The following is a 25,877-nucleotide window of genomic DNA, read 5'->3' as shown; positions in this document are numbered from 1 at the left end:
AATCAGATACCAAATGATACTCTATGTCTGTAGATTGTCATCTTATAAGAGATAGGTCTTTCCTAAGGCCATCTAAAGAAAAATCTTATCAGTATGAATCCCTTCAAAATATCTGTGAGATACAAAATAAACTGTAGTCCAATTAACCCTGAGACATTATGTTATAAAAGGTGATTTGGACAAAGAAGTGTGTGTAATTTCCAAGATGGTCTATGTATGAAATAATTTGCCCTGTGGTCATATCATAAATCCATAATGTTTTGCAAATGAAATCATATTAGTCCAGAATTTATTTGCTCAAAACTACTAGGGAACCAGTAGGATCTAGTTTAAATTGCTGCCAAAAAAGCAGGAGTTCACTTAAATTTTAATTCTGAAGCTACCTTGTTCCTAATGTTATTGGTGAGGTCAGGGCAGCAAATAAATCAAATCTTTAACTAGGAAAATAAGACTTCTATTTTCATAGGTATATTTGTTTCCTGTAGCTGCTATAACAAATTACCACAAACATGGTGCTTTAAAATAGCAGAAATTGATCTTCTCATAGTTCTAGAGGCCAAAAGTCTGCAATCAGCAGCATTGTGCCAGAATCAAAGGCACTGTGTTGGCAGTGTCTTTCTTCCTCCAGAGGCTCTAGGGGAGAATCCACTCCTTGCCTCTTCCAGCTCCAGGTATCTGCCAGCATTCTTTGAATTGTTGCCACATTACTCCAGTCTTCCAGGCCAGCATCTTCAAATCTCTCTTCGCCAGGTCTTCACATCACCTTTTCCATTGTGTATTTCTGATTCATCTTTCCCTAGTTCTCAAATATACATGTGATTGCATTTCTAGCCCCTAGATTATAATCCAGGATAATCTCCCATCACTTTTTTACATAAAGCAACTCAGGACCAGGATGTGAATAATGTTTGAGGGTCCTTTCTCAGACTACACAACAATAGGGAATGTTAGATAAAGCAGGATAGGGAACTGGAAAGAACAAAAATTCTCCAGAAAACCAGGGTGAGGCCCTTGCTTTGTTACAACCTATCTGTATAGAGGGAAAGTCACCTCTTCAATGCTCACATTTATCATCTATAATATAGATGTATAAGATGTTGGGTTTAGGAAAACAGATGCTCCCTAAGGTTCCTTTTAAGGGCTTCCCTGGTGGCTCAGTTGGTAATGAACCTGCCTGCAATGCAGGAGACTTCCTACAACACAGGAAACCCAGATTTGATCCTTGGGTCAGAAAGATCCCCTGGAGAAGGAAATGGCAACCCACTCCAGTATTCTTGCCTGGAAAATCCCAAGGACAGAGGAACCTGGTGGGCTACAGTCCATGGGGTCGTAAGAATTGGGACATGATTTAGCAATTAAACCACTACCAAGGTTTCTTTCCATTTCAAAATTGTATTAGACATAGATAGCAGAACTGTCATATTTATCCTTCATTCTCTAAATTAAGAGAAACAGTGAGAAACAGAGGCTGACAGACATGTTTTACATAGCTTTCTAGCAATGAGAAAGGTACCAGAATGGTGGAACTAAGTCTCCAGCCCACCTCTCAAACTCTATAAGACCACAGAGACAGCTCCCTTTGTTTTGATTCAGAGATTACGAGCAACATTTGGAACTAATTCTGTGTTCCAAAGACACTGATTTCAGGAAGTCCTGACCCCTAGGGGAAAAAAATAGCTTCTATTGTAAATTGATGAATTGCCTTTCTGGCTGAGAAGCCAAATTTTAGAGGTTTCCTTAGGCTTGACCAATATGACATGACCTAATAAAATGTAGTTTCTTAGTGCCTACTGATTTGAGTTACCTGCTGAGGTTTATCCTGAAAGAACCTAGAACTTATTATTTTATTTAAAAACATTTATTCAATGTAAATAATAATAACAACAATAAGGGTGTCTCACATGCACTGAAGACTTACTGAGTATCGGCACAAGGCTAACTACTCTACATGAACTGTTTCATATGTTCTCCATAATTTTCCATTGAAATAAGGTCATGTTCAACAAATCATCATGGAATGCGTGCTGTGCGCCAGGCATGTGATTAATGCTGGGAATATAAGGGTGAGCAAAGGAACTTAATGTCTAAAAGAGGAGACACATATTTAAGCAAGTATCACAGAAAGAAATGTAACATTTACAGCTACGTTAAATGCTACATATCCAAAGAAAGTGCCTGGTGCTACTGTACTCACTGCAAAGATAAATCACTTTTAGAGAAATGATGGGATCTCTTCCAAGTCACAACTGAAGTAAGAAAAAAAGTCCAGCTTTTGGTCAAGAACTATTGACTTGGAACCCCTTGAGAACCATGCGTCTGCTACGCCTTGACCCACGCCTGATTACTCGATCATTATTTGAAGATCTATATGCTTGTCTTTTCTGTTGGCAATTATTAAGTGGACATTTCCCACCATGACTACTTGGCTCCACAGTTTAGTTTTATTGACTCTTCTGAACATTCCTCATATGTGAAAATTCTACAAAGAACCCTCAAGTCATTTCTGGAGTCTCTGACACTGACTTGTTATCTCATTCTATTAAGAGTCTGATTCCAGGCCTACTTATGAAAAGTGAAAGTGTGTACTCAGTAAATTCCTGAAACTGACAAGAACCCTTTGGCTATTATTCAAAAATGTCTACTACAGTGAACCAAAGTGGTAAGTTATTTCCGCACTCACACACGACCCCTGCCTTCAAAGTAAAGCACCAAACTATGTTTACCACTGGGTCTAAAACCATTTCCCCTTGAAGATAATATGGAATAATTTGATAATGATGGTGGACTGGAAAGCTATGTTGACACAAATCTATTTAAATCTGCTATGCTTGAAGAAAGTTATTTTAACTGACCCCATTTGTATGCAATAAATTCCTTGTATAGGATTTTGTAATTAAACTTCACACCCTATTAACTAGAAATGGTATTAGTAAATACAGTCTTTCCTCTTATATTAACACAGCTACACTTAGGGTGAACTCTCTCTTAAGTCTATCCCCTACAGTATAGTCATTTTTTCATATATAAGCAATATATTTTATGTGGGCGATGTCAGAAAAAACCAAAATTCATCATGCATTTTATAGTTCCTATAGGTAAATATAAGCAGAAATGTTGACTGTACAACTAGCTTAATTTTTTAAAAACCTAGTTTTAAATCTTTCTTTTCCATTTGCATCCAAGATTATAATACATATTAGTTCTTTTTAAAAATTGACTTTTTAAAAACATTTTTATAATTTGAACTAATGGCAAAAAATGACTTAAAAGAGGTATTTTTTTTTTCCTCTTTGGAATAAACAGGCAATTTTGAAGAGCTTTCCTCTGAGCAGCTCACTGGCAAACTAGTCAAGGAGTGACCCTGAGACTTATATCATCACCATTACATACTCAAAAGCAAGGATCCTGATCAAGTAAACAGCACAATTCAAATTGAAACACCAACCAAACCACTGTCCAGTCCCATTACAATTGATGACAAATGCCATTTAACCCCAAAGACCTGCTCTTCCATTTGTCCCTCCTTCCCTACCATAATCTGTTATAGCAGAAGATTCCTGAGAAATCATTTTCATTCTGCCTAGATCTGGTCAGCTCTACTTTAGAAATCCTTAAGTAAATACTTATAATCCCTGTTCTATTCAAGTGATCAGTCAAAGGGGACAGGACATATTCTCTTACATGCCAAACAGCTGTTTCCTTTCCTAATTAGGGGAGAGCACTGCAAATGATAGTTCTAAATAAATATATAATGTTATCTACTGATAATGACAATGTAAATATTATGGCAATTAGGGAAACAAATGCACATATATTTGAATATTCCTCAGAGGCTGAAATCCTTCCATGGTAAACCTTTGGCAGAAAAAGTCTCTGATGGGTGGGTTCCGCTGAGGAAGTGGGGTGTTCAACTTGGCTTCTGGCTCAGGCTCTAGGAGATGAGTTGAGGAGAGATTCCAGGAGGAGCCACTTTCAGAAAATTGCCTTCCAGGAGAGAAGTAGGAATCCCTGTTCTCATGGTTTCAAATCCTGGGTGGGGTAAGACTAGTTGTCCCCTTGGCAAGAGGTGTTGAGGAACAGAAGACAGACAGTTTGCAGGGATCTGGGCAATCTGTCTTTCTGAGCAGAGCCCTACTTCAGAGTTCACATATACATGGTAACCAGAGATCAAAAGCATTGTTTCACTGTGAGAACATTTTTCTCCAGATAAGGTTGTACTTCTTCATAAAGGACATAAGAAGAAAACAAAAAATGAAAGACTATACTATGAATTACAATATCTCCACCAATATTATGCAAGTCCTACTTAATTTTACGGCATGTCTATCTAGTCTTAGTCTTCTCACCATTAAAAAGGGATTGCACCATTCCCTCACACGATATATAAAAGTAACACAAAATGGTTTACAGACTTAAATATAAGAATGGAGCCCATAAAACTCCTAGGAGACAACATAGGCAGATCACTCTGTAACTAATTGTAGCAACATTTTTTTTTTTTTTGGATAAGGAGTAAGGCAAAAGATACACATGCAAAACTAAACAAATGGGACCTAATCAGACTTACAAGCTTTTGCACAGCAAAGGAAAACACTGACAAAACAAAAAGGCAATCTATGGAATGGGAACAAATATTTGCAAATGATGGGACTGACAAGAGGCTAATATTTAAAATATACAAAGAGCTCATACAACTCAATATAAAATCCCCCCAAACAATCCAATCAAAAAATGGGCAGAATATCTAAATACACATTTTTCTGAAGAAGATATACATATGGCTAATAGGTATATGAAAAGATATTCAACACAACTAGTTAATAGAGAAATGCAAATCAAAGCAACAATGAGATATCACCTTCCACCTATTAATGGTTAGCATTCAAAAGTCTACTAATAACAAACGTTGGAGAGGCTGCAGAGGAAAAGGAACCCTCCTACACAGCTGGTGGGAATATAAATTTGTACAGACTTGGGGCTCAGCTCGTAAAGAATCTGTCTGCAATGCGGGAGACCTGGGTTTGATCCCTGGGTTGAGAAGATTCCTTGGAGAAGGGAAAGGCTACCCACTCCAGTATTCCGGTCTGGAGAACTCCATGGACTGTATAGTCCATGGGGTTGCAAAGAGTTGGACACAACTGAGCAACTTGGGCTTCCCTGATAGCTCAGTTGGTAAAGAATCTACCTGCAATGCAGGAGACACTGGTTCGATTCCTGAGTCTGGAAAATCCGCTGGAGAAGGGATAGGCTACCCAATCCAGTATTCTTGGGGTTCCCTTGTGGTTCAGCTGGTAAAGAATCCACCTGCAATGCAGGAGACCTGGGTTAGATCCCTGGGTTGCGAAGATCCCCTGGAGGAGGGATCCACTCTAGTATTCCCGCCTGGAGAATTCCATGGACTGTATAGTCCGTGGGGGCACAAAGAATTGGACACAATTGAGCCACTCTCCCTTTCACAGCCACTATGGAAAACAGTGTGGAGGTTCCTCAAAAAACTAGAAATAGAGATCCTATATAACCCAGCTTTCAATTCCTGGGTATATATGTAGAAAAACACTAATTTGAAATTATGCATACACCTTAATGGTCATAGCAGCATTATTTATAATAGCTAAGACATGGATACAACCTAAATGTCCATCAACAGAGGAGTGGATTAAGATGTAACACACACAGAGAGAAATATTACTCAGCCATAAAAAATAATTAAATTCTGCCATTTGGAGCAACATGGATGGACCTAGAGAATATTATGCTTAGAAAATTAAGTCAGTCAGAGAAAGACAATACCATATGATATCACTTGGAAATCTAAAAAAAGTAAAACCACAAATGAAGGTATATGCAAAACAGAAACAAAATTATGGATATAGAATATAAACTTGTGGCTACCAAAGAGTAAAGGAAAGGCAGGAGGGGCAAATTAGGGGTATAAAATTAAGAGATACAAACTAACATGAGAAACAAGGATACACTGCATGGTGGTTTAGTCACTAAGTCGTGTCCGACTCTTGCAACCCCATGGACTGTAGCCTGCCACGCTCCTCTGTCCATGGGACTCTCCAGGCAAGAATACTGGGGTGGGTTGCCATTTCGTCCTCCAAGAGATCTTCCTAATTCGGAAATCGAACCCAGGTCTCCTGCACTGCAGGCAGTTTCTTTACCAACTGAGCTACAAGGGAAGCCCCTATACACTGCATACCACAGAGGATTATAGCTCTTATTTTATAATAACCTATGACAGAGTGTAACCTGCATGGATATTGAATCACTATGCTGTATACCTGAAACTAACATAGTATTGTAAATCAACTACTCTTCAATTTAAAAAATACATAAGTAAATAAAAATTTTAAAAAGGGATTGTGCTATATCCCTTCTAGCTCCTTTATGCTTTAAGACAGTTAACATCTAAGTAATATACTTCAACTGTTAGAAAGATTGACTATTTCTTGATTATAAAATTAACAAATGATCATTATAATGCAAACATGAATGACTAAAAAGACAAAACTCACATTCTTTATCATCAATTTTCTCGTATCTATATATGTGCACACACACACACACATACACATATATAGGCTATGATAAATATACGTATTTGAATCCTGCTACTGTGACCTTGTAACTGTGAATATTTCCTCATATCGTTAAAAAACTTGTGAAAATATGGCTTGTAATGATGCATAATATTCCATTATATGGATGAATTGTGGTATATTTAATGTACCTATTGTGAGATATGTACAGTTTCTAACATCAATAATCTCTTATAAAAATGTTCATCTCTGTTGTATTTTAGGCTCTCTCTCTCTCTCTCTCATGGTTGACTCAAATGCTAACACTGGGAAGTCAGGAAGAAAGAGTTTTGAATGCCTGCCTAGTACTTGCTAGCCATGTGATCTCTGTGGATGTTTAACTTTTGAGAATCTCAGGTTCTGGATCTACCAAATGGGGCCCACAAGCATATCTTTCATGGCCATTGTCAAGGTGTGTTTATATGTATGTCAAGTGTCTGCAATACAGAAGGCTCCAAGTAAGAATCAGATGCTTTCTCCTCCTATCTCTTTTTGTCTTAATTCAGGAGTCCAAACTGCCTGTGTTAGATTTCAGGATTTCTGTAACAATTCCTGGAATTGTGCACAAGCTTTTGTATGCTCAGATGTTTTTCAGGGGGAAAAACGTCCATAAGCATAAGAAGCATTGCATATCTCATTCCTCCTCCATCTCTTTCCATTTTGCCACAAAGCAGTAGGACTGGCATTGGCCTTGTCCCTAAGGGCTGCCTCATTGGCTCTGATTTCTGTCTGAAGGTTTCCCTTATCTGCTGGGGAGCTAACTGTTCAACATGAACCTAGCCTGACATAGTTTCTATGCTGACATTCCAAGGCACTCAGCCCCCATTCCTTGGCACACAATGAGTACTCATATCACTCAACTGATGTAACTTGTTGCTGATATTATTATATACATGAGGAAATTTTCAGGAGAGGTCCATGCATCTTAAATTAAATGACTAGCTTGACCATGGAAGGTATGGTACATATGAATGGACACCTCCCTCCTTCTGTCTCTCTGTCTTTATCTCTGTCTCTCTTTTTCTCAACTCAGACCTATAGGGATTGAACCAAATTCTGAAGTTCCCTTTATCCTAAGCATGTTTATAAATTGATCAAACAAGTCCAGAGATTACAATTCTTTTACCTCATAGAAAAGGATGTGTGCAGGGGAGAGGGATTTGGCAAGAGGCAAACATCAGTATATGATGTTAAAATAGGATGATGGTGCATCTGTCTTGAACAACTGCAACCACAAGTTGACTGGCATAGGAGAACTTCTGAAATTTAAACACCAAGGGATTATCTTTTAATGGGATGTCACTGGATTCTGTGGTATGAAATTAAACATTTCATCAGAGGTGAGCCACTACTTACACTAGACATTCTGCAGCGTGAACTCCCTGGCACAATTACCAATGTGTGGCTTTACCAAGACAAGTTTTGGGGCTTATCTCTTCTATTTCTGTTAGAATATAAGTAGTGGTACACATTTACTTCCTTTAGCTACAAAATTTAATACTGCACTTGAAATTCTGTAGATTTAAAAACCATTTCTTTTTAACATGAGGAATTGTGAGTTGAGCTCAAATAAAATATGCAACAAAATAAAACAAATAATGACCTCTATGTCTTTAAGTTTTAATGTGTTTTTCATCACAGTTTAACTTTGAATGAAAACTATCTAGAACTTTTATCTGAAAAATGACTATTTTCCTGCTTCCATGCATCCAATACTTCTATATTTCCTCACAATTGTATTCTGGACAGGATGGCAAAATATAACTAGAAGGCTCCCCACTACTCTCTCTACCTTAACTATTATGTGATAAAGGATGGACTGGAATTCAAAAGCTATTGTTCGTTAGGATTAACGGCTGCTGGATTCTTCGAAAGAATACTTCTAAAATTACATGGATGGACAAACAACCTGAATAAAGAAATGAGCAAACTTTCCCTAGAGCTTCCTTGGCTGGTTGAATCACTGAATGGCAGCTGACAAGGTTTACAACAACGCCAAGTCAGCTGGTTCCATAATGCTGTGTGCCCCAAACATAATTAAAAGTGTTAACAATTTTGTAGCCTTTATCAGAACATATTCTCCTTGCATACCTTCAGTGACCTGGTCACAGCTACTAGAGACAAATCTCTTGTTTTACTTTATGCACTAAGGTCACTGTACCCTAGGGAACTTCCTTGACTGTATCATGCCCGAATCCAGAAGACTCCAAAATCTACCCAGATGAATTGTGTGGGCTTGCTCCAACAGCATCCCTTTCCTTTACTGGGCTTCCCTGGGGCCTTAGATGTTAAAGAATCTACTTGAAATGTAGGAGACCCAGGTTTGCTCCCTGGGTTGGGAAGATACCTTGGAGAAGGGGATGGCTACCCACTCCAGTATTCTTGCCTGGAGAATTCCATGGACAGGAGGAGCTTGGTGGGCTACAGTTCATGAGGTGGTAAAGAGACAGACATGACTGAGCGACTAACAGTTTCACTTTTCTTTCACTCCAGCAGCATCCCTTTCCTTTCTCAAGATGACAGCAAAACATTAATCCTTATGGATGTTTATGGAGGAGAAAAATGTGTATGGTTTGGGTCACCTTCTGTTAATTACTTTAAGTCCGTTCATACAACAGTGAAGTGAGCTAGGTTTCCTCAGACTTGTGGTATTGAAAAGGGGCTGGGAAAATCAAGTTATCCCCAACACATTACATTTTGAAAAATGAGGGCTGTAGATGTAAGATTGCTTAGTAGCATCTGAGCCTTCTAACTGCTGATGTACTACTCTTCCTATACCACACTGTAAATTGTTGTGTCTGTGCCTCTAGAGCTAGGATAACCACATAGACCACATTGGTCAAATCGCAGGTCTAAAAGTAGTCACTGGTGATCAAGATGAAACAATGCCAGATATTCTTAAAAGAGAGTAATGCATATTAAGCACCTACCCAATGTCTTGCTTGTATTCAATACCAAGTAAATGGCAGTGATTTTTTTTTTTCTGTTATGTAAGGCATTATAGATAAATGGACTACTAGACAACAGTATTATTTTTCTTATAAGACTGCTGGTCAGGAATGAAACCCTTCTGTACTCTGCCAGAGGAGACATCATGACTTGATCACAGCATTCTTTCCCACTGATTCTCCTTGGAGACTTTGAATTCTTCAAAAGACATCACTTCCAACAGCTACCATCAAGTTGACTTCAAATGAAACTTACTTATTATACTTAAAGATCAGGATCTGTATACCCTGTTCCCCTCTGCATCCCCATAGCAGTGCTACCATATGCTCTGTGCATAATACATACTCAGTAAATATACTAAAAACATACAATCAACTTAACACCAGTGGGATAATTACACGAGTGCTGCCGGGGGAAAATTAGAGGCTGGGGATTGCTGTTTATTCTGAAAAATCCCAAATATCTTGCAGGGTTACTGAGAGCAATAACTCAAAGGACAGAGTTTACGCCAGGTCAGAGAGACATCTTGGCTCCTGAGAGCTCCTTTCTTAGTTAAAACAAGAGTGCTGGGGCAGGAAGGAGGGGGAGGTGGGGGGGGAGGGTCAAGGGCCACCTAGACCTGAGCTGAAGCCATGTGGTTCTACTTGGAGCTTCCAAGTCAGTGGCGCCAGTGGTCGTTTCCTCAATTATTTTAGGCCAGCATCTCCCCCTTGGCATTGGTTCTGGATCTTTGTGGCTGGACATTTACCCTCCCTGGCTCCACATGAATAATTCAGGGAGGTGGCCCAAAGCCAGAAGCTGCCCCAGAGCCCCAGATTCCATCATCAGCTCTCAGATGGGCTTTACTTAATGGCACCAGGAGGCAGGGAGAATATGGATGATGACTCACTATCACATCCCTTAAAGGGAGGAAAAAAGCCCAAGGGGAAGAGATGAGCATTCGTCTTCCATGAAGTTAAGAAAATATAATTTAGTCATCCAGATAGCTCATTGGTAATAAAATTACAGATGAATCAAATCTAATTAGACCTGTTAAGTCTGGCGAAATGTTTAATTAATCTTAATTGGCTACCTCTGAAAGTAGCTTTGCATTCATTTCTTAAACAAAAAAGAAACATTACAGCTCAAGTGATAGACTGTATGATCCGGTGATGAGTAAATACTAGTAGAATTGAGATGGTGTTGTATGAATTTAGAACAGGGGTTTCAAATTTGAATGCTGTCAGGGAACAGGCTGGGATTTTAAATGTACAACTGAGCAGTAGGACAAGAGGGTAGCTGGGATGAATAGTTCTTTTTTGACTTAATCTTTGAATTCAGTATATTTACACACTTCTGGCCATTAAAAAAATATCATCAGGAGTCCAAATTTGGCCAGTCTACAGGAGTTTGCAACTCTTGATCTAGAGACTTTGTAAAAATGAGTTCAAGCTCTTTAAAAGAAATTCATATACTCAAATACTAGATGAATCATTCAGCAGAGTCAGGTTATTTTCCAATTTCTCATTTCCATCTATACTTCCTACCCCACCAATACAAAGATGGGCAAATACAATCTCAGGCATTAGGCTAATGTGTTAGCTGTAGAATGTGGAGATAGTTAAGAAGCAGCATGGTTAGGCACTGACCAGTGAGAAGAGATGCCAGTCAAAGAACCAGAGCCCCCTTAAGAAGCTAGGCAATTAGTTTCTGAAATGTGAGGAGGTGTGGAGGGACTGGGGTGAGGGGAGGGAAGCTAAGATAAAGAGAGGCATGTGGAGGGCTCAGGCACAACTGTTTACCCACCACTATAGAAATGCATGTGTGAATGCTCAGTTGCTTCAGTTGTGTCCGACTCTTTGCGACCCTAGAGACAGACTCTAGCCCTCCAGGCTCCTCTTTCCATGGGATTCTCCAGGCAAGAATACTGAAGTGGGTTGCCATGCCCTCCTCCAGGAGATCTTCCCAACCCATAGACTGAACCAGCGTCTCCTGCCTTGCAGGCAGATTATTTACCACTGAGCCACAGGGGAAGCACCCCCGTTACAGAAATACCTATGTCTTGGTAACCAGTATGGCTGCTCTGTTATTTACTAACTGAATATTCCAGGAGGGGAAGCAAGTTCTGAGTTACATTCAAGAATCTTTCCCATCAGAGTCTGTGCTAGCTTTCAAGACTACTTTCAATATTAAGAATCCCAATAGTATCTGATCTGGCTATTGGGCATACCCAGTTCTGCTTGGACACTCTTCCATTGAGCTTACCATTTGATATCTTAGCAAGACAAAGAAAAATTACAACCTAATGACTTTCATTTTCATACCTGACAGAAGATAAACTTACAATTATAGCCTCAGACCTAGAGATCTTAGAAAATGACATTATACTTTCCACTTCTCCCAGGTGCTTTTGAAAAGAAATATGCCTGGATCACTTCTTCGCTGTTTAGTAATACTACCCAAGGTGAATTTCAGGAAGTGGAACTGAAGTATTCTGAGGGGACAGCTTCTGCAAGGCTGAGCCTAAAATCTGCTAAGGTATCTGGTCACATTTTTCAACATCTAAAAAGCCAATAAAGAAATGGCAACTGACTCCAATATTCTTGCCTGGAGAATCCCCATGGACAGAGGAGGCTGGTAGGCTACAGTCTATGGAGTCACAAAGAGTTGGACACAACTGAGCAGCTGAGCAAATAGCCTAAAATCATGAGGTGATAGACTGTAGCAGATAGGAGGATGAGCTTTGAGATAACTGCTGCTGCTGCTGCTAAGTCGCTTCAGTCATGTCCGACTCTGGGCGATCCCATAGACGGCAGCCCACCGGGCTCCCCTATCCCTGGGATTCTCCAGGCAAGAACACTGGAGTGGGTTGCCATTTCCTTCTCCAATGCATGAAAGTGAAAAGTGAAAGTGAAGTCACTCAGTTGTGTCTGACTCTTAGCGACCCCATGGACTGCAGCTCACCAGGCTCCTCCGTTCATGGGATTTTCCAGGCAAGAGTATTCTAGTGCTATGGACTTCCTGGGGGATCTTTGAGCAAGGGAATCAACTTTGTAATGTAATAACGCCAGGTGAACCTCAAACATGACAGTGTATGTAGCCCTCTCCCTGGCACAAAAAGACTGCAGATATGTATGGTTCTGAAATATGAGTTAGGCTTCATGTTATTAAAAACGGGGACAGCTACCTATGTAATGTAGAAGACATACTGGTTCATATGTGATTTTCTTTTTTCCCTAGGCACTGGGAACTGAACTAGCAGGAGAGCAATGAGAACCTTCAGTAAGAGAGGAAAATGTCCTCAAGCAGAACTTTGAGGTTTTTTTTTTTTTTTTTTTAAAGAATACTTTAACATAAGCCCCGCGCCTGGGTTTCTTCACCAGCCAAGGGCACTCCACCAGACTTACTCAGTTCCTAATTCAGGGCAGGTTATACTTCCTCCCTTAATGGCAGCCCCACTACTCAGGGATCTACTTTCATCTGTATCGTCTCCACACCTTCCAGCCCTGCTCCAGTGCTAAGGCACTGCCAACATTCCTACTTTACTTGTGCAGGTGTGCATGTGTGTGCGTGCAATTTTTAGATCCATTGTGGCCACCTCCAGCCAAGCTGAGTCACACGCTTCGGCTGGCTAAGTTGTTTCCCAATGGATCAGTTTTTTTGTTAATGCTCTGGCTGCAAAAGTGTGTAGGTTTTGAGTGATCTGCCCCTAACAGTATTTGCTTCATTGTCTTAGCTATTTTCAGTGAATACTTTTGCCCAAAAAGATGTTTTAGGAATGCATATTATACACTGAGTTATATACCTAGAGAAAATAAGGAAAGAGATGTTCTAAATGAACACTCTGTAGAGTAGAATTGACTTCTTTTCCCACAGTCCCATAAAGGGGATCACATTTACTGACTAGGCTTCACTCAGGTGAATGGAATACTGTTTGGCCTTTTGGATTATGCCTCAGATTTAGCAAAATTGCTAGGTATCAATAAAAATGGAAAATCCTGCTTCCATCTATAGCAACAAGGTATAGCATTTATTCAGCTGCCTCTTATGTTTACATTACTCAATGTATATGCATCATCTTCTAAACTTACAGCAACCCTAGGTGGTAGATTTTATAATCCCTATTTGCAGATGAAGAAACTAAGGTAGTCAGTGATACTGACCAAAGATTCTTAGGTGGTCAGGGGCAGGGCTGGAACTTGAATCCTAACATCTAACTACATCTAACTGCAAAGATTCAGCTCTCAAACTCCACCAGTATTGCTTTTCATTAACCTCTAGAGCCAGTTTAAACTCTAAACTCTCTATCCAAAAGAAATGTAATGTAAGCCACATGAGAACGCTGAAAATCTGTGGTAAAATATACATAAAATGTGCCATTTTATAATTGGCATAATTCACTGGTACGAAGTAGTCACTATCACCACTATGCATTGCCAGAACTTTTTCATCACCCACAACAGAAATTCCTTACCTTTTAAACACTAAGTCTTCACTCCCCCTACTTCTAGTCCGTGGTCACTTCTAATTCTACTTACTGTCTCTATGAATTTGCCTATTCTAGATAGTTGATGTAAATGGAATCATGCACTATCTGTCCTTTTATGTCTGCCTTATTTTACTTAGCATATTTTCAAAGTTTCATCCATGCTGCTGCATGTATCAGAATTTCCTTCCTTTTAAGGCTGAATAATATTTCATTGTATGCGTATACCACATTAAATTTATCCATTCATCTCCTGACTGTCATTTGAGTGATTTTATGTATGAATTTTTAAATGTTCTGGCATCTCATTTAAAGTAAAAAGTGAAGTTAATTTTAATTACATTTTTTATTTAACCTAGTATATCCAACTTATTATCATTTCAGCATGTAAAATTATTAACAGCATATTTTATGTTATTTATTTGTTACTAAGTTTTTGGGCTATAGTATGTATTTCATTTTTACATCACATCTTAAATCTGGTCCAACTATATTTCAAGGGTTCAATAACCACATGAGCATAGGGGCTACCAGCCTGGTCAGAGCTGCTCCAGAAATTTACTTGGGGCCCTTTTCTTTAATGATGTCCCTTTGAGTTTGAAACCTTACTGATGTAAACTTACCATCTGGTTTTTATGATATTTAAAGCCCCGTTTTCAATTACCTATAATTAATGTGCTTCTTTCTAACACTGGATATTGTAAAAAGATAGAGTAGAATATAACATGGTCAAGGTTAGGTTCAAGACACATGCACACAAGATAAAGGCAAGGCTGCTGCTAAGTCGCTTCAGTTGTGTCCGACTGTGCGACCCCATAGACGGCAGCCCACCAGGCTCCACCGTCCCTAGGATTCTCCAGGCAAAAATACTGGAGTGGGTTGCCATTTCCTTCTCCAGCGCATGAAAGGGAAAAGTGAAAGTGAAGTCGCTCAGTCATGTCCGACTCTTAGCGACCCCATGGACTGTAGCCTATCAGGCTCCTCTGTCCATGGGACTCTCCAGGCAAGAGTACTGGAGTGGGGTGCCATTGCCTTCTCAAAGGCAAGGCAGTATATTATTTATTGCCAAAAAGCAAGGGATACATAACAGCAACTGTATCTAGAGCAAATATAAGGTTCCAAAACTGTAGAATTTTTCTTCTGATTTGTGAAGTTTTTACACACAGTTTATGAAAGGTTAAAAAATCATTTTACTTAAGCATTTAATAGATCATCTTAATTTAAAATAATATAATGACATGGAATCTGAAATCTCTTTGAAAACCTAGGACGATTATAGGAGGAAGAATTAAGGAGAGGCCCATGAATATCAGAGTCATTGAGGAAGAAAGGACAACATTTATGAAATGACAGCCTTGTGTAAGCCACACCCCATGCCTAGTATGTACACACATTAGGTCGAATTGTATGATATCAGTATTTGACTGTTTTTGACCTACAAAACTATCGGTTTCAAAAAGTTCAACCTAATGCACCATTTCATCACTGCATGTGATATTAGCGAATTAATTCTTCACAAAAAAGTAGAGTTCACAAGGGGTCTGAGGACTGTATACAATGTACATAGGCAGAGAGGAAGGTGAGACTCTTTTGAGAGGATAGAGTCAGGTAAAGGGAAGGCAATTAACTTTATAATAACAGCAGTGGCAATAATAATAATAGTCGTCACTGGTTTTCGAGTGCTTATAACGTGGCAAAGCATTTTATACGTATAACCTCATTTAACACTTATCACAACTTTATAGGAAAGATATTCTCATTCTCATTTGGAAATGAAGATGCTGAGACTCAAGAGAGACATTTTTGTTGTTGTGGTTCAGTCACTCAGTTGTGTCCAACTCTTTGTGACCACACGGACTGCAGCAAGCCAGGCTTTCCTGTCCTTCATCTCCCAGAGCTTGCTCAAACTCATGTCCATTGAGTTGGTGATGCCATCCAACCATCTCATCCTCTGTTGTTTCTTTCTTCTCTTTCCTTCAATCTTTCCCAGCATCAGGGTCTTTTCTGACAAATAGACAGCTTATTCCTGACAACTTATTTGTCTCTCAAGTTGATCAAAATCACTATGTTATTTCTGACTCCAAAGCACTCAACAACCATCCATGTTTGCCAGGGACCAAGGGGTCCCTAGAGCCTAACTTCTCATTTTAAAACAGGGACAGTCTTGAGCAACCGGGAACAAGTTAGGCACCCTAATGCCAGAGTTCTAATACTATGTTATGGCAACTTGGGGCCCTTGCCTACCAGTTTAAAGAGATCTTTTCATTAGGTACAGAAAATATGTGGCAGATAGTAATGTTTTTCCATTTTTTAATCTTTTTCATTGTTAATGTGAGCCAGCAAGAACATTTTCTTAAGCTAGGTAATAGTTGAAACAAATGCCCACAAATGTGGGCATTCCCCCATGACGCTGGGTACAATATTTAATAGTGGTGATTCATGGACTGTTTCACTTTAGTCTCAATGCCAGTTCTTAACCTGGGGTAGATGGTGGGGAGCATCCGAGAAATTATAACACTATTTTCATTAACTTCTAATTGAAATTCAGCATTTCCTTCAATTATGACCACAAAGAATCAACCACAAAATTATTAGCTGTACCTGTGACTTTATCACTTATATAAATTGTATATGTTTTCATATCACACTGTAGCTATTGAGATACACTATCATTTAAACTCATCATCACTTTAAAATTACAGTAATTATCAGGCCTACTGCAGCTCTGATATTTAATGTATTAATAAATACATGAATTACCGATCTGTTTTGAAAAAGATATTTTGACAAATGCATTTCAATATAATTAGTTTGCTTTGCAATTGTATGCTCTTTTTTACACAATTAAAAACATTTTGAGAAAGAGTCTATGCCCCACAAGAGGTTAAGAATCCATGTTCTAAATTGAGGGGTGACAGACATACTTCCGTAAATCAACATCAACACTTCTTCTCCACTCCTGACACCATGTCACCACATCACCAATCCACTGTTTCCATAGAGGAGCTAACCACCATGCGTGCCCGGCTTTCAAGATCTAATCTAAGGCTGCCTCTCAGGTTCTAATCTAATCCTGTTCAATGGGAGGATTTGGGCTACAATCGACTAAATTTAGAAAATAAACATATTCACCAGCTAGGAAGTGAGGGACTGGGCTTTAAGCCTTAGAGGGAAGTAGGCTCCCTTAACTCAATGCAGCCCACCCATTCTTTCACAGGCATTTTTCTTCCCTGGCCAATTGTGAGAGTCTCTTTGTGAGTAATATGTCTGAATTAGTTTGCTGAACAATTGCCTCATTTTAGTTAGCCTCTGATTGTCCTTGCTTTTGTGAGTCAAAAATCCTTAATCTTATTTGAATGAAATTTAATTCCCTAGAGAGCTGAGTCTTTAGTCTCTTAGTTTCATAAAGTGAGTGCTTAGAGAAAATGTAGGAGAGCTGACATGGGACTCCTTTAAAGCTAGGTCAAGCTCCTAAGAAAATAATTAGATAAATGTGCACTCCAGTTGGGGAGAGAAGGAGGAAAAGAATTTCTCCACAAATTGCTTTTAGAACATTTAAGTGGAATTGAATTTGATTGTCAAGAGACAGACAGCTCTCAGGAGGTCATTTGATGTAGTCCCCTGTTGCTGGAACAGAGCACGTATGTGAAAATCTAGCCCAAACTTAAAAAGCTTTACAGAAGAAAACAGATATTGTACCTAAGCAGGTCCTGCCAGGTAGGTGGGAAGAGGTTGCTGATTGAAAGGAATATTCATAATAACACCATATGGTAGCATGAGCTCATTAATTAATTATTTAATTAATGAAACACATATTTATTGAGCCCCTACCATATATCAGAGACTGTCCTGGGCACCTGAGACATATCCATGAGGTTACATTTTAGTGGGGGGCAGGGAAATTGATACACAACAAACCTAATAAGAATATGATAATATGTGTTGCAAAGAGAGAAGAACACTGAAAACAGAAAAAAAAATAGAGCAGGGAATAAAAATGGAAGTACTGAAGTGTTGGCAGAGAAGGGATACCTTTGTAAACTTATAAATACAAATGAGTTAAAGAGCTTAGAATGATGCTTAGTATGATAAGTCCTCGATAAATTATATGCATATAAAATATGCATTAAATATACCATATATATTTAGTAATGTATATTATGTATTATGCAATATATATTATATATGTATGTACATATATGTCATTTTGGTTACTATCACATTAGATGGGCTTCTTTGGGTACAAGAAACAGAAACAGACTTTACTTAAGCAAAACAGGAATTTTATTAGAAGCATGGTGAGGTTGCGAGAGTGTATCAGAGGGCAGACACACTGAAACTAAAATGACAGAAAACTAGCTAATCTGATCACACGGACCACAGCCTTATCTATCTCAATGAAACTAAGCCATGTCGTGTGGGGCCACCCAAGACGGATGCGTCATGGTGGAGAGGTCTGACAGATTGTGGTCCACTGGAGAAGGGCATGGCAAACCACTTCAGTATTCTTGCCTTGAGAACCCCATGAACAGTATGAAAAGGCAAAAAGATAGGACACTGAAAGATGAACTCCCCAGGTCAGTAGGTGCCCAATATACTACTGGAGATCAGCGGAGAAATAACTCCAGAAAGAATGATGGGATGGAGCCAAAGCAAAAACGATACCCAGCTGTGGATGTGACTGGTGATAGAAGCAAAGTCCGATGCTGTAAAGAGCAATATTGCATAGGAACCTGGGATGTTAGGTCCATGAATCAAGGCAAATTGGAAGTGGTCAAACAGGAGATGGCAAGAGTGAACATCGACATTTCTAGGAATCAGCGAACTAAGAGGGACTGGAATGGGTGAATTTAACTCAGATGACCATTATATCTACTACTGTGGGCAAGAATCCCTTAGAAGAAATGGAGTAGCCATCATGGTCAACAAAAGAGTCTGAAATGAAGTGCTTGGATGCAATCTCAAAAATGACAGAATCATCTCTGTTCGTTTCCAAGGCAAACCATTCAACATCACAGTAATCCATGCCTATGCCCTGACCAGTAACGCCGAAGAAGCTGAAGTTGAACGGTTCTATGGAGACCTACAAGACCTTTTAGAACACCGAAAAAAGATGTCCTTTTCATTATAGGGGACTGGAATGCAAAAGTAGGAAGTCAGGAAACACCTGGCGTAATGGGAAAATTTGGCCTTGGAGTACAGAATGAAGCAGGGCAAAGGCTAATAGAGTTTTGCCAAAAGAACGCACTGGTCATAGCAAACACCCTCTTCCAACAACACAAGAGAAGACTCTACACGTGGACATAACCAGATGGTCAACACCAAAATCAGATTGATTATATTCTTTGCAGCCAAAGATGGAGAAGCTCTATACAGTCAGCAAAAACAAGACCGGGAGCAGACTGTGGCTCAGATAATGAACTCCTTATTGCCAAATTCAGACTTAAAATGAAGAAAGTAGGGAAAACTACTAGTCCATTCAGGTAGGACCTAGATCAAATCCCTTATGAGTATACAGTAGAAGTGAGAAATAGATTTAAGGGACTAGATCTGATAGACAGAGTGCCCGATGAACTATGGACAGAGGTTCGTGACATTGTACAGGAGACAGGGATCAAGACCATTTCCATGGAAAAGAAATGCAAAAAAGCAAAATGGCTGTCTGAGGAGGCCTTACAGATAGCTGGGAAGAGAAGAGAAGTGAAAAGCAAAGGAGAAAGGGAAAGATATTCCCATCTGAATGCAGAGTTCCAAAGAATAGCAAGGAGAGATAAGAAAGCCTTCCTCAGCGATCTGCTGCTCCTAAGTTGCCTCAGTCGTGTCCGACTCCGTGCGACCCCATAGACAGCAGCCCACCAGGCTCCGCCGTCCCTGGGATTCTCCAGGCAAGAATACTGGAGTGGGTTGCCGTTTCCTTCTCCAGTGCATGAAAGGGAAAAGTGAAAGTGAAGTCACTCAGTCGTGTCTGACTCTTAGCGACCCCATGGACTGTAGCCTACCAGGCTCCTCCGTCCATGGGATTTTCCAGGCAAGAGTACTGGAGTGGGGTGCCATTGCCTTCTCCGCCTCAGCGATCAGTGCAAAGAAATAGAGGAAAACAACAGATTGGGAAAGACTAGAGATCTCTTCAAGAAAATTAGAGATACGAAAGGAACATTTCATGCAACGATGGGCTCGATAAAAGACAGAAATGGTATGGACCTAACAGAAGCAGAAGATATTAAGAAGAGGTGGCAAGAATACACAGAAGAACTGTACAAAAAAGATCTTCACGACCCAGATAATCACAATGGAGTGATCACTCACCTAGAGCCAGACATCCTGGAATGTGAAGTCAAGTGGGCCTTAGAAAGCATCACTACGAACAAAGCTAGTGGAGGTGATGGTATTCCAGATGAGCTATTTCAAATCCTGAAAGATGATGCTGTGGAAGTGCTGCACTCGATATGCCAGCAAATTTGGGAAACTCAGCAGTGGCCACAGGTCTGGAAAAGGTCCGTTTTCATCCCAATCCCAAAGAAAGGCAATGCCAAAGAATGCTCAAACTACTGCACAATTGCACTCATCTCACATGCTAGTAAAGTAATGCTGAAAATTCTCCAAGCCAGGCTTCAGCAATATGTGAACCGTGAACTTCCAGATGTTCAAGCTGGTTTTAGAAAAGGCAGAGGAACCAGAGATCAAATTGCCAATATCCACTGGATCATCGAAAAAGCAAGAGAGTTCCAGAAAACCATCTATTTCTGCTTTATTGCCTATGCCAAAGCCTTTGACTGTGTGGATCACAATAAACTGTGGAAAATTCTGAAAGAGATGGGAATACCAGACCATCTGACCTGTCCCTTGAGAAACCTGTATGCAGGTCAGGAAGCAACAGTTAGAACTGGACATGGAACAACAGATTGGTTCCAAACAGGAAAAGGAGTACGTCAAGGCTATATATTGTCACCCTGCTTATTTAACTTATATGCAGAGTACATCATGAGAAACGCTGGGCTGGAAGCAGCACAAGCTGGAATCAAGATTGCCATGAGAAATGTCAATAACCTCAGATATGCAGATGATACCACCCTTATGGCAGAAAGTGAAGAACTAAAGAGCCTCTTGATGAAAGTGAAAGAGGAGAGTGAAAAAGTTGGCTTAAAGCTCAAGTTTCAGAAAACTAAGATCATGGCATCTGGTCCCATCACTTCATGGCAAATAGATGGGGAAACAGTGGCTGACTATTTTTCTGGGCTCCATAATTACTGCAGATGGTGATTGCAGCCATGAAATTAAAAGACACTTACTCCTTGGAAGGAAGGTTATGGCCAACCTAGATAGCATATTTAAAAGCAGAGACATTACTTTGCCAACAAAAGTCCTTCTAGTCAAGGCTATGGTTTTTCCAGTGGTCATGTATGGATGTGAGAGTTGGACGGTGAAGAAACCTGAGTGCCACAGGATTGATGCTTTTGAACTGTGGTGTTGGAGAAGACTCTTGAGAGTCCCTTGGACTGCAAGGAGATCCAATCAATCCATCCTAAAGGAGATCAATCCTGGGTGTTCATTGGAAGGACTGATGTTGAAGCTGAAACTCCAATACTTTGGCCACCTCATGTGAAGAGCTGACTCATTGGAAAAGACCCTAATGCTGGAAAGGATATGGGGCGGAAGCAGAAGGGGACGACAGAGGATGAGATGGTTGGATGGCATCACTGACTCAATGGACATGGGTTTGGGTAAACTCCGGGAGTTGGTGATGGACTGGGAGGCCTGGTGTGCTGCAGTTCATGGGGTCGCAAAGAGTCAGACACGACTGAGTGACTGAACTGAACTGAACTGAGGGTGCCTCTGAAGAACCTCTGAGAATTAGTCGAGAACCTGATGCCTGAAGAGGACACTTTGTAGTGTCATCTGCCCAGATCTTGGCAAGATGGAGAGAGTAAAGGAGAAGGTCATCTCAGAAAGGAAACTGGTGAAAAGATGAAGCATTGAGACTGAAAGAGTGTCATTCTAGTTAATAATCTGACAGAGTTCAATAAGATAGATTTGGTTTCCAAAGCAGGTACTGGAGGAGGGTGTTACAGTTTCCCAGTATGAGTCACAGACCGATATGATGTCAAATTTATGGGATGGGTTTTAATTTCGCAGCATATGAAGTATACTTGGACTGCAAGGAGATCCAATCAATCCATCCTAAAAGAGATCAATCCTGGGTGTTCATTGGAAGGTCTGATGTTGAAGCTGAAACTCCAATACTTTGGCCACCTCATGCGAAGGGTTGACTCATTGGAAAAGACCCTTATGCTGGGTAGGATTGGGGGCGGGAGGAGAAGGGGACGACAGAGGATGAGATGGTTGGATGGCATAACTGACTCGATGGACATGGGTTTAGGTAGACTCCGGGAGTTGGTGATGGACAGAGAGGCCTGGCGTGCTGCAATTCATGGGGTCGCAAAGAGTCGGACACGACTGATCGACTGAACTGAACTGAACTGAAGGCCTCTCTGGTAGCGCTAGTGGTAAAGAACCTGCCTACAGATGCAGGAGATTTAAGAGACATGGGTTAGATCCCTGGGTTGGGAAGAACCCCTGGGGAAAGGGATGGCAATCCACTCCAGTATTCTTGCCTGGAGAATCTCATGGAAAAGAGGATCCTGGCGGGCTACAGTCCATAGAGTCGCAAAGAGTCAGACATGACTGAAGTGACTCAGCATGCACACAATATATCCTATTACTTTCCTATCTAAAAAATTACCAAATCACAACCATGGTCAGTTCACACTTGGAAACCTATAGATGGATTCTGGATATACAGATAATCTCTGAGGAGGGAATTCTTGTCCCAAAGGTGGTCAGTTGGGTAACAGATTAAGTGGAACCAAACTACGCATGTTCTCTTGACTTTGGATCATCTCTTTTCAAAAGAAAGCAATGTTGGCTAAAACAACTTTCCCTGCCCTTGGTTTCCCTACTCATCATCCCTTCTCGCTGCCTTAGTTTAGACTTGTCCACGTGCCTACAGATCTGACACAAGAACTTGTCTGTTACCCAGACAAGTAAGTTGTCAAACCTGAGTGCCTTCAACCTGAGAGGTACAGGGGCTCTCTGCTTGTAGTGCATCTGAGGGCGTAATTACCAGTTCAGTGTGATTTACCAAAACTTTCTCATCTGAGACATAATAATTAAAAACACAATAATTCTACTTGAGTAATTCAAACACTTGATTTGTCCCTGTGAATTTCTCCCAGCACATACAGAGGCTGGGATCTATGGCCACATCATCCCCATTTGCATATTTTACTTCCAATCTCTGGGCACAGAAGTTCTCTTTTCCTTGTAGAGCCTCTTTTTAGACAGAAATCTCCGATTTTTTTCAATGAATCATGCTTATTTTGGATGCCATCATGTTGCAGGTGTGTGACGATTTAAAGGAAGGATTTGAGTCTGAGATATAAATGATTTGGGTTTCAAATATGGTAGGCCACAGAGACTTATATTTTTATGACCAAATGGAACAGTAATATATTTGGACATATGGTATTCACATTATGTCTCATTTTCTTCAATGTTGTTGGCAGGAAAGCCATAGCAAGAGAAATGGCTTTCTTTTCCCTTGTGGTTATCTGAAGCAGTGGAGAGTCACCAACCAACATTTGGTTCTTACATTGATCCTCTCTGCTCAGGACAAAGAATCACAGGCCACCAGCTAACAATAGGATGGTAGAAACCATCAAGTGTTGGGGAATTTAAATCTATTCAAATGCCAACTCATTACCTCCCTAGAACTTACCATTTCTAGGAAGTACCTAGAGGGAGGTAATACTGTAATAATCTTATAGAAGGAAAAATCTGAGCCAGAAGCATCAGGGGTCAACTCCAAGTATGAGGATCCAGTTTCTCTTCTGAACCCCTTAAAGAATTCAGAACCACAGTGGAAAATAAAGGTAATACAAGACAGTGTTCGCTGAAGTGCAATATTTGCCTTTATCGGTAGGTAAAGTTCCTTAGCCAGATGTTGGTACCAGGCACTGTTCCAAGCACTTTATATTACTAACTTATCTAAAAAATCTCACAATAGCAGTAAGAATTAGACACTCTCATTATTTTGATTTTACAAAAGAGGAATCTGAGCACAGAGATGTTAAATGTCTTGCCTATCATCACAAAGCTAGCAATTAGCAAAGCTGGGATTTGAAACCAGGTTTTCTGGCTCCCAGGTCTGTGCTCTCAGCTACTGTACCTATCAGTCTCACATGTATCTATCAATGTGCATTTGAAACAAAAAGATAACAAGCTATTATTGCTCTGGATAAGCCTCAAGTGTAGAAGATACCTCTAGCCCATTTGCTATAGATATGATACCCAAATGTGCTCACAAATAAGTCAAGCCTTCAGTGACAACACCTTCTATCATATCACATTGGAAGGATAGGTATGATGATATCTTACGCTATTAAATTAAAATCAATGTACCTATATTAAATTACAGACTTATTTTAAATTTACAGATTTATATAGGTATTCTGAATATCTGTGTGTATAGTTTTATTCTTTTCAGGGTTATATTTCATGATACTCTTTCCCCAAAGGGCAAAAACTTTGAACGCTATGTTTGAATGATTAATTTGGGGAAACACTGATGCTAGTCCAAATCTCCTATTTTAAAAGTGAGAAATTTAAAGCCTGGGTTCCTAAAGGAACCTGTTAAAAGTAACACAATTAATGTCAACAATGGTTAGTGTTTTTTGAGCTCTTGCTATGTATCAGGTACCATTTTAATTGTTGTTGTAAGGCTTACAGATTTCAATTTAATTACAACTTGTAAGGTAAATACTATTGTTATTATCTCCATTTTACAGATAAGGAAATATAGGCTTAGAGATAATGTTTAATTTGTCCTAAAAGGAAATATGGCTGTAAGAGTTAGAACTGGGATTGGAATCTCAGTCTTTCTAATTCCAGAGCCCAGATGTCATCTGTGCAACTATATTTCCATTCATGAAGTGTTAACAGTTAATTACAAAGCAAATCCTTTTCTATAGTTCTTTCAACATTACATGGCCTCCCACTGCCTCTGTTTACTGAGATTAGCTGCCATAAAATATAACTTTAGATGTAAAAAGTGGAAGGTATTATGCTGACATGTACCCTCTCAGAAATAATTACTTGAGAAGTTTCAAAATGAATGCCTTTCACAGCAGAAAGCTATTATCATATCTGTCACAGCAGCAAATGTTCTTCATTTTAATATGATTGAAATAATGCCATTAGATTACAAACAATTAATGGTACATTCACAAAAGTTTTGTAAGACCATGATGTTTTCATAACAATATGATGTAACATGTTAGGGACCAGCCAAGTATAATTTAACTTCTCCCAGAATTCTCCTTCTCTACCTCCTCTTGCTCCAACCCTCATCTTGTTTTGTATTTTTAAATTTTACTACGCACTGATAATATTTCAATAACAAACCATAGTCTTTAGGTAAGTCTTTCATCAGAAAGAGAATCTCACGGTTTACTTTATAAACAGCATGTTGATTCACTGCCACTCTTTGGTGATGATAAAATGAAGCCATGTTAATAACATTCTGCTCACATTGCCAGTCGAAGACAGTGGCTGCAGAAGAAATAAAGACTGACGTGCATGTGTGCCTGGTCATGTGCAACTCTTTGTGACTCCAAGGACTGTAGCCCTCCAGGCTCCTCTGTCCACAGGATTCTCCAGGCAAGAATACTGGAGCAGGTTGCCATGCCCTCCTCCAGGGGATCTTCCTGAGCCAGGGATCCAACCCTTGGACTGCAGGTGGATTCTTTACCATGGAGACACCTGGGAAGCCATTAAGCCTGATATTCTGATTTTTAAAAAAGTGGAGCCCAAATGAAGCAAAGCTG

General features: G+C 39.8%; 1 protein-coding gene across 5 annotated transcripts in view; it reads left to right on the top strand.

The window, feature by feature from the left end:
- The window catches only part of LOC145519792 (uncharacterized), a 256,509-nt gene that overhangs the window by 146,876 nt on the left and 83,756 nt on the right, over positions 1–25,877 (top strand). For 2 of the 5 annotated variants that reach the window (XR_014063918.1, XM_081524543.1), the window contains 2 exons: positions 11,914–12,047; positions 12,750–17,105. The exons of 1 other annotated variant lie outside the window; for it this stretch is intronic. Coding sequence is in view for 2 of the 4 variants with exons in the window: in XM_081524543.1 (XP_081380669.1) it covers positions 11,914–12,047; positions 12,750–12,782 (167 nt within the window). In the remaining 2 variants the exon portion in view is untranslated. Of the gene's footprint in view, positions 1–11,913; positions 12,048–12,749; positions 17,106–25,877 lie in introns of those variants that run through there. 2 more of the 5 variants (XR_014063920.1, XM_081524544.1) reach the window with 2 other exon arrangements.

This window comes from Giraffa tippelskirchi, chromosome 9, assembly GCF_054371585.1.
Source record: "Giraffa tippelskirchi isolate mGirTip1 chromosome 9, T2T-mGirTip1v1.2.pri, whole genome shotgun sequence".
NCBI classification, from domain to species: Eukaryota; Metazoa; Chordata; class Mammalia; order Artiodactyla; family Giraffidae; genus Giraffa; species Giraffa tippelskirchi.
Note: the sequence above shows the minus strand (reverse complement) of the source record. Positions and strands in the feature narration are given on the sequence as shown.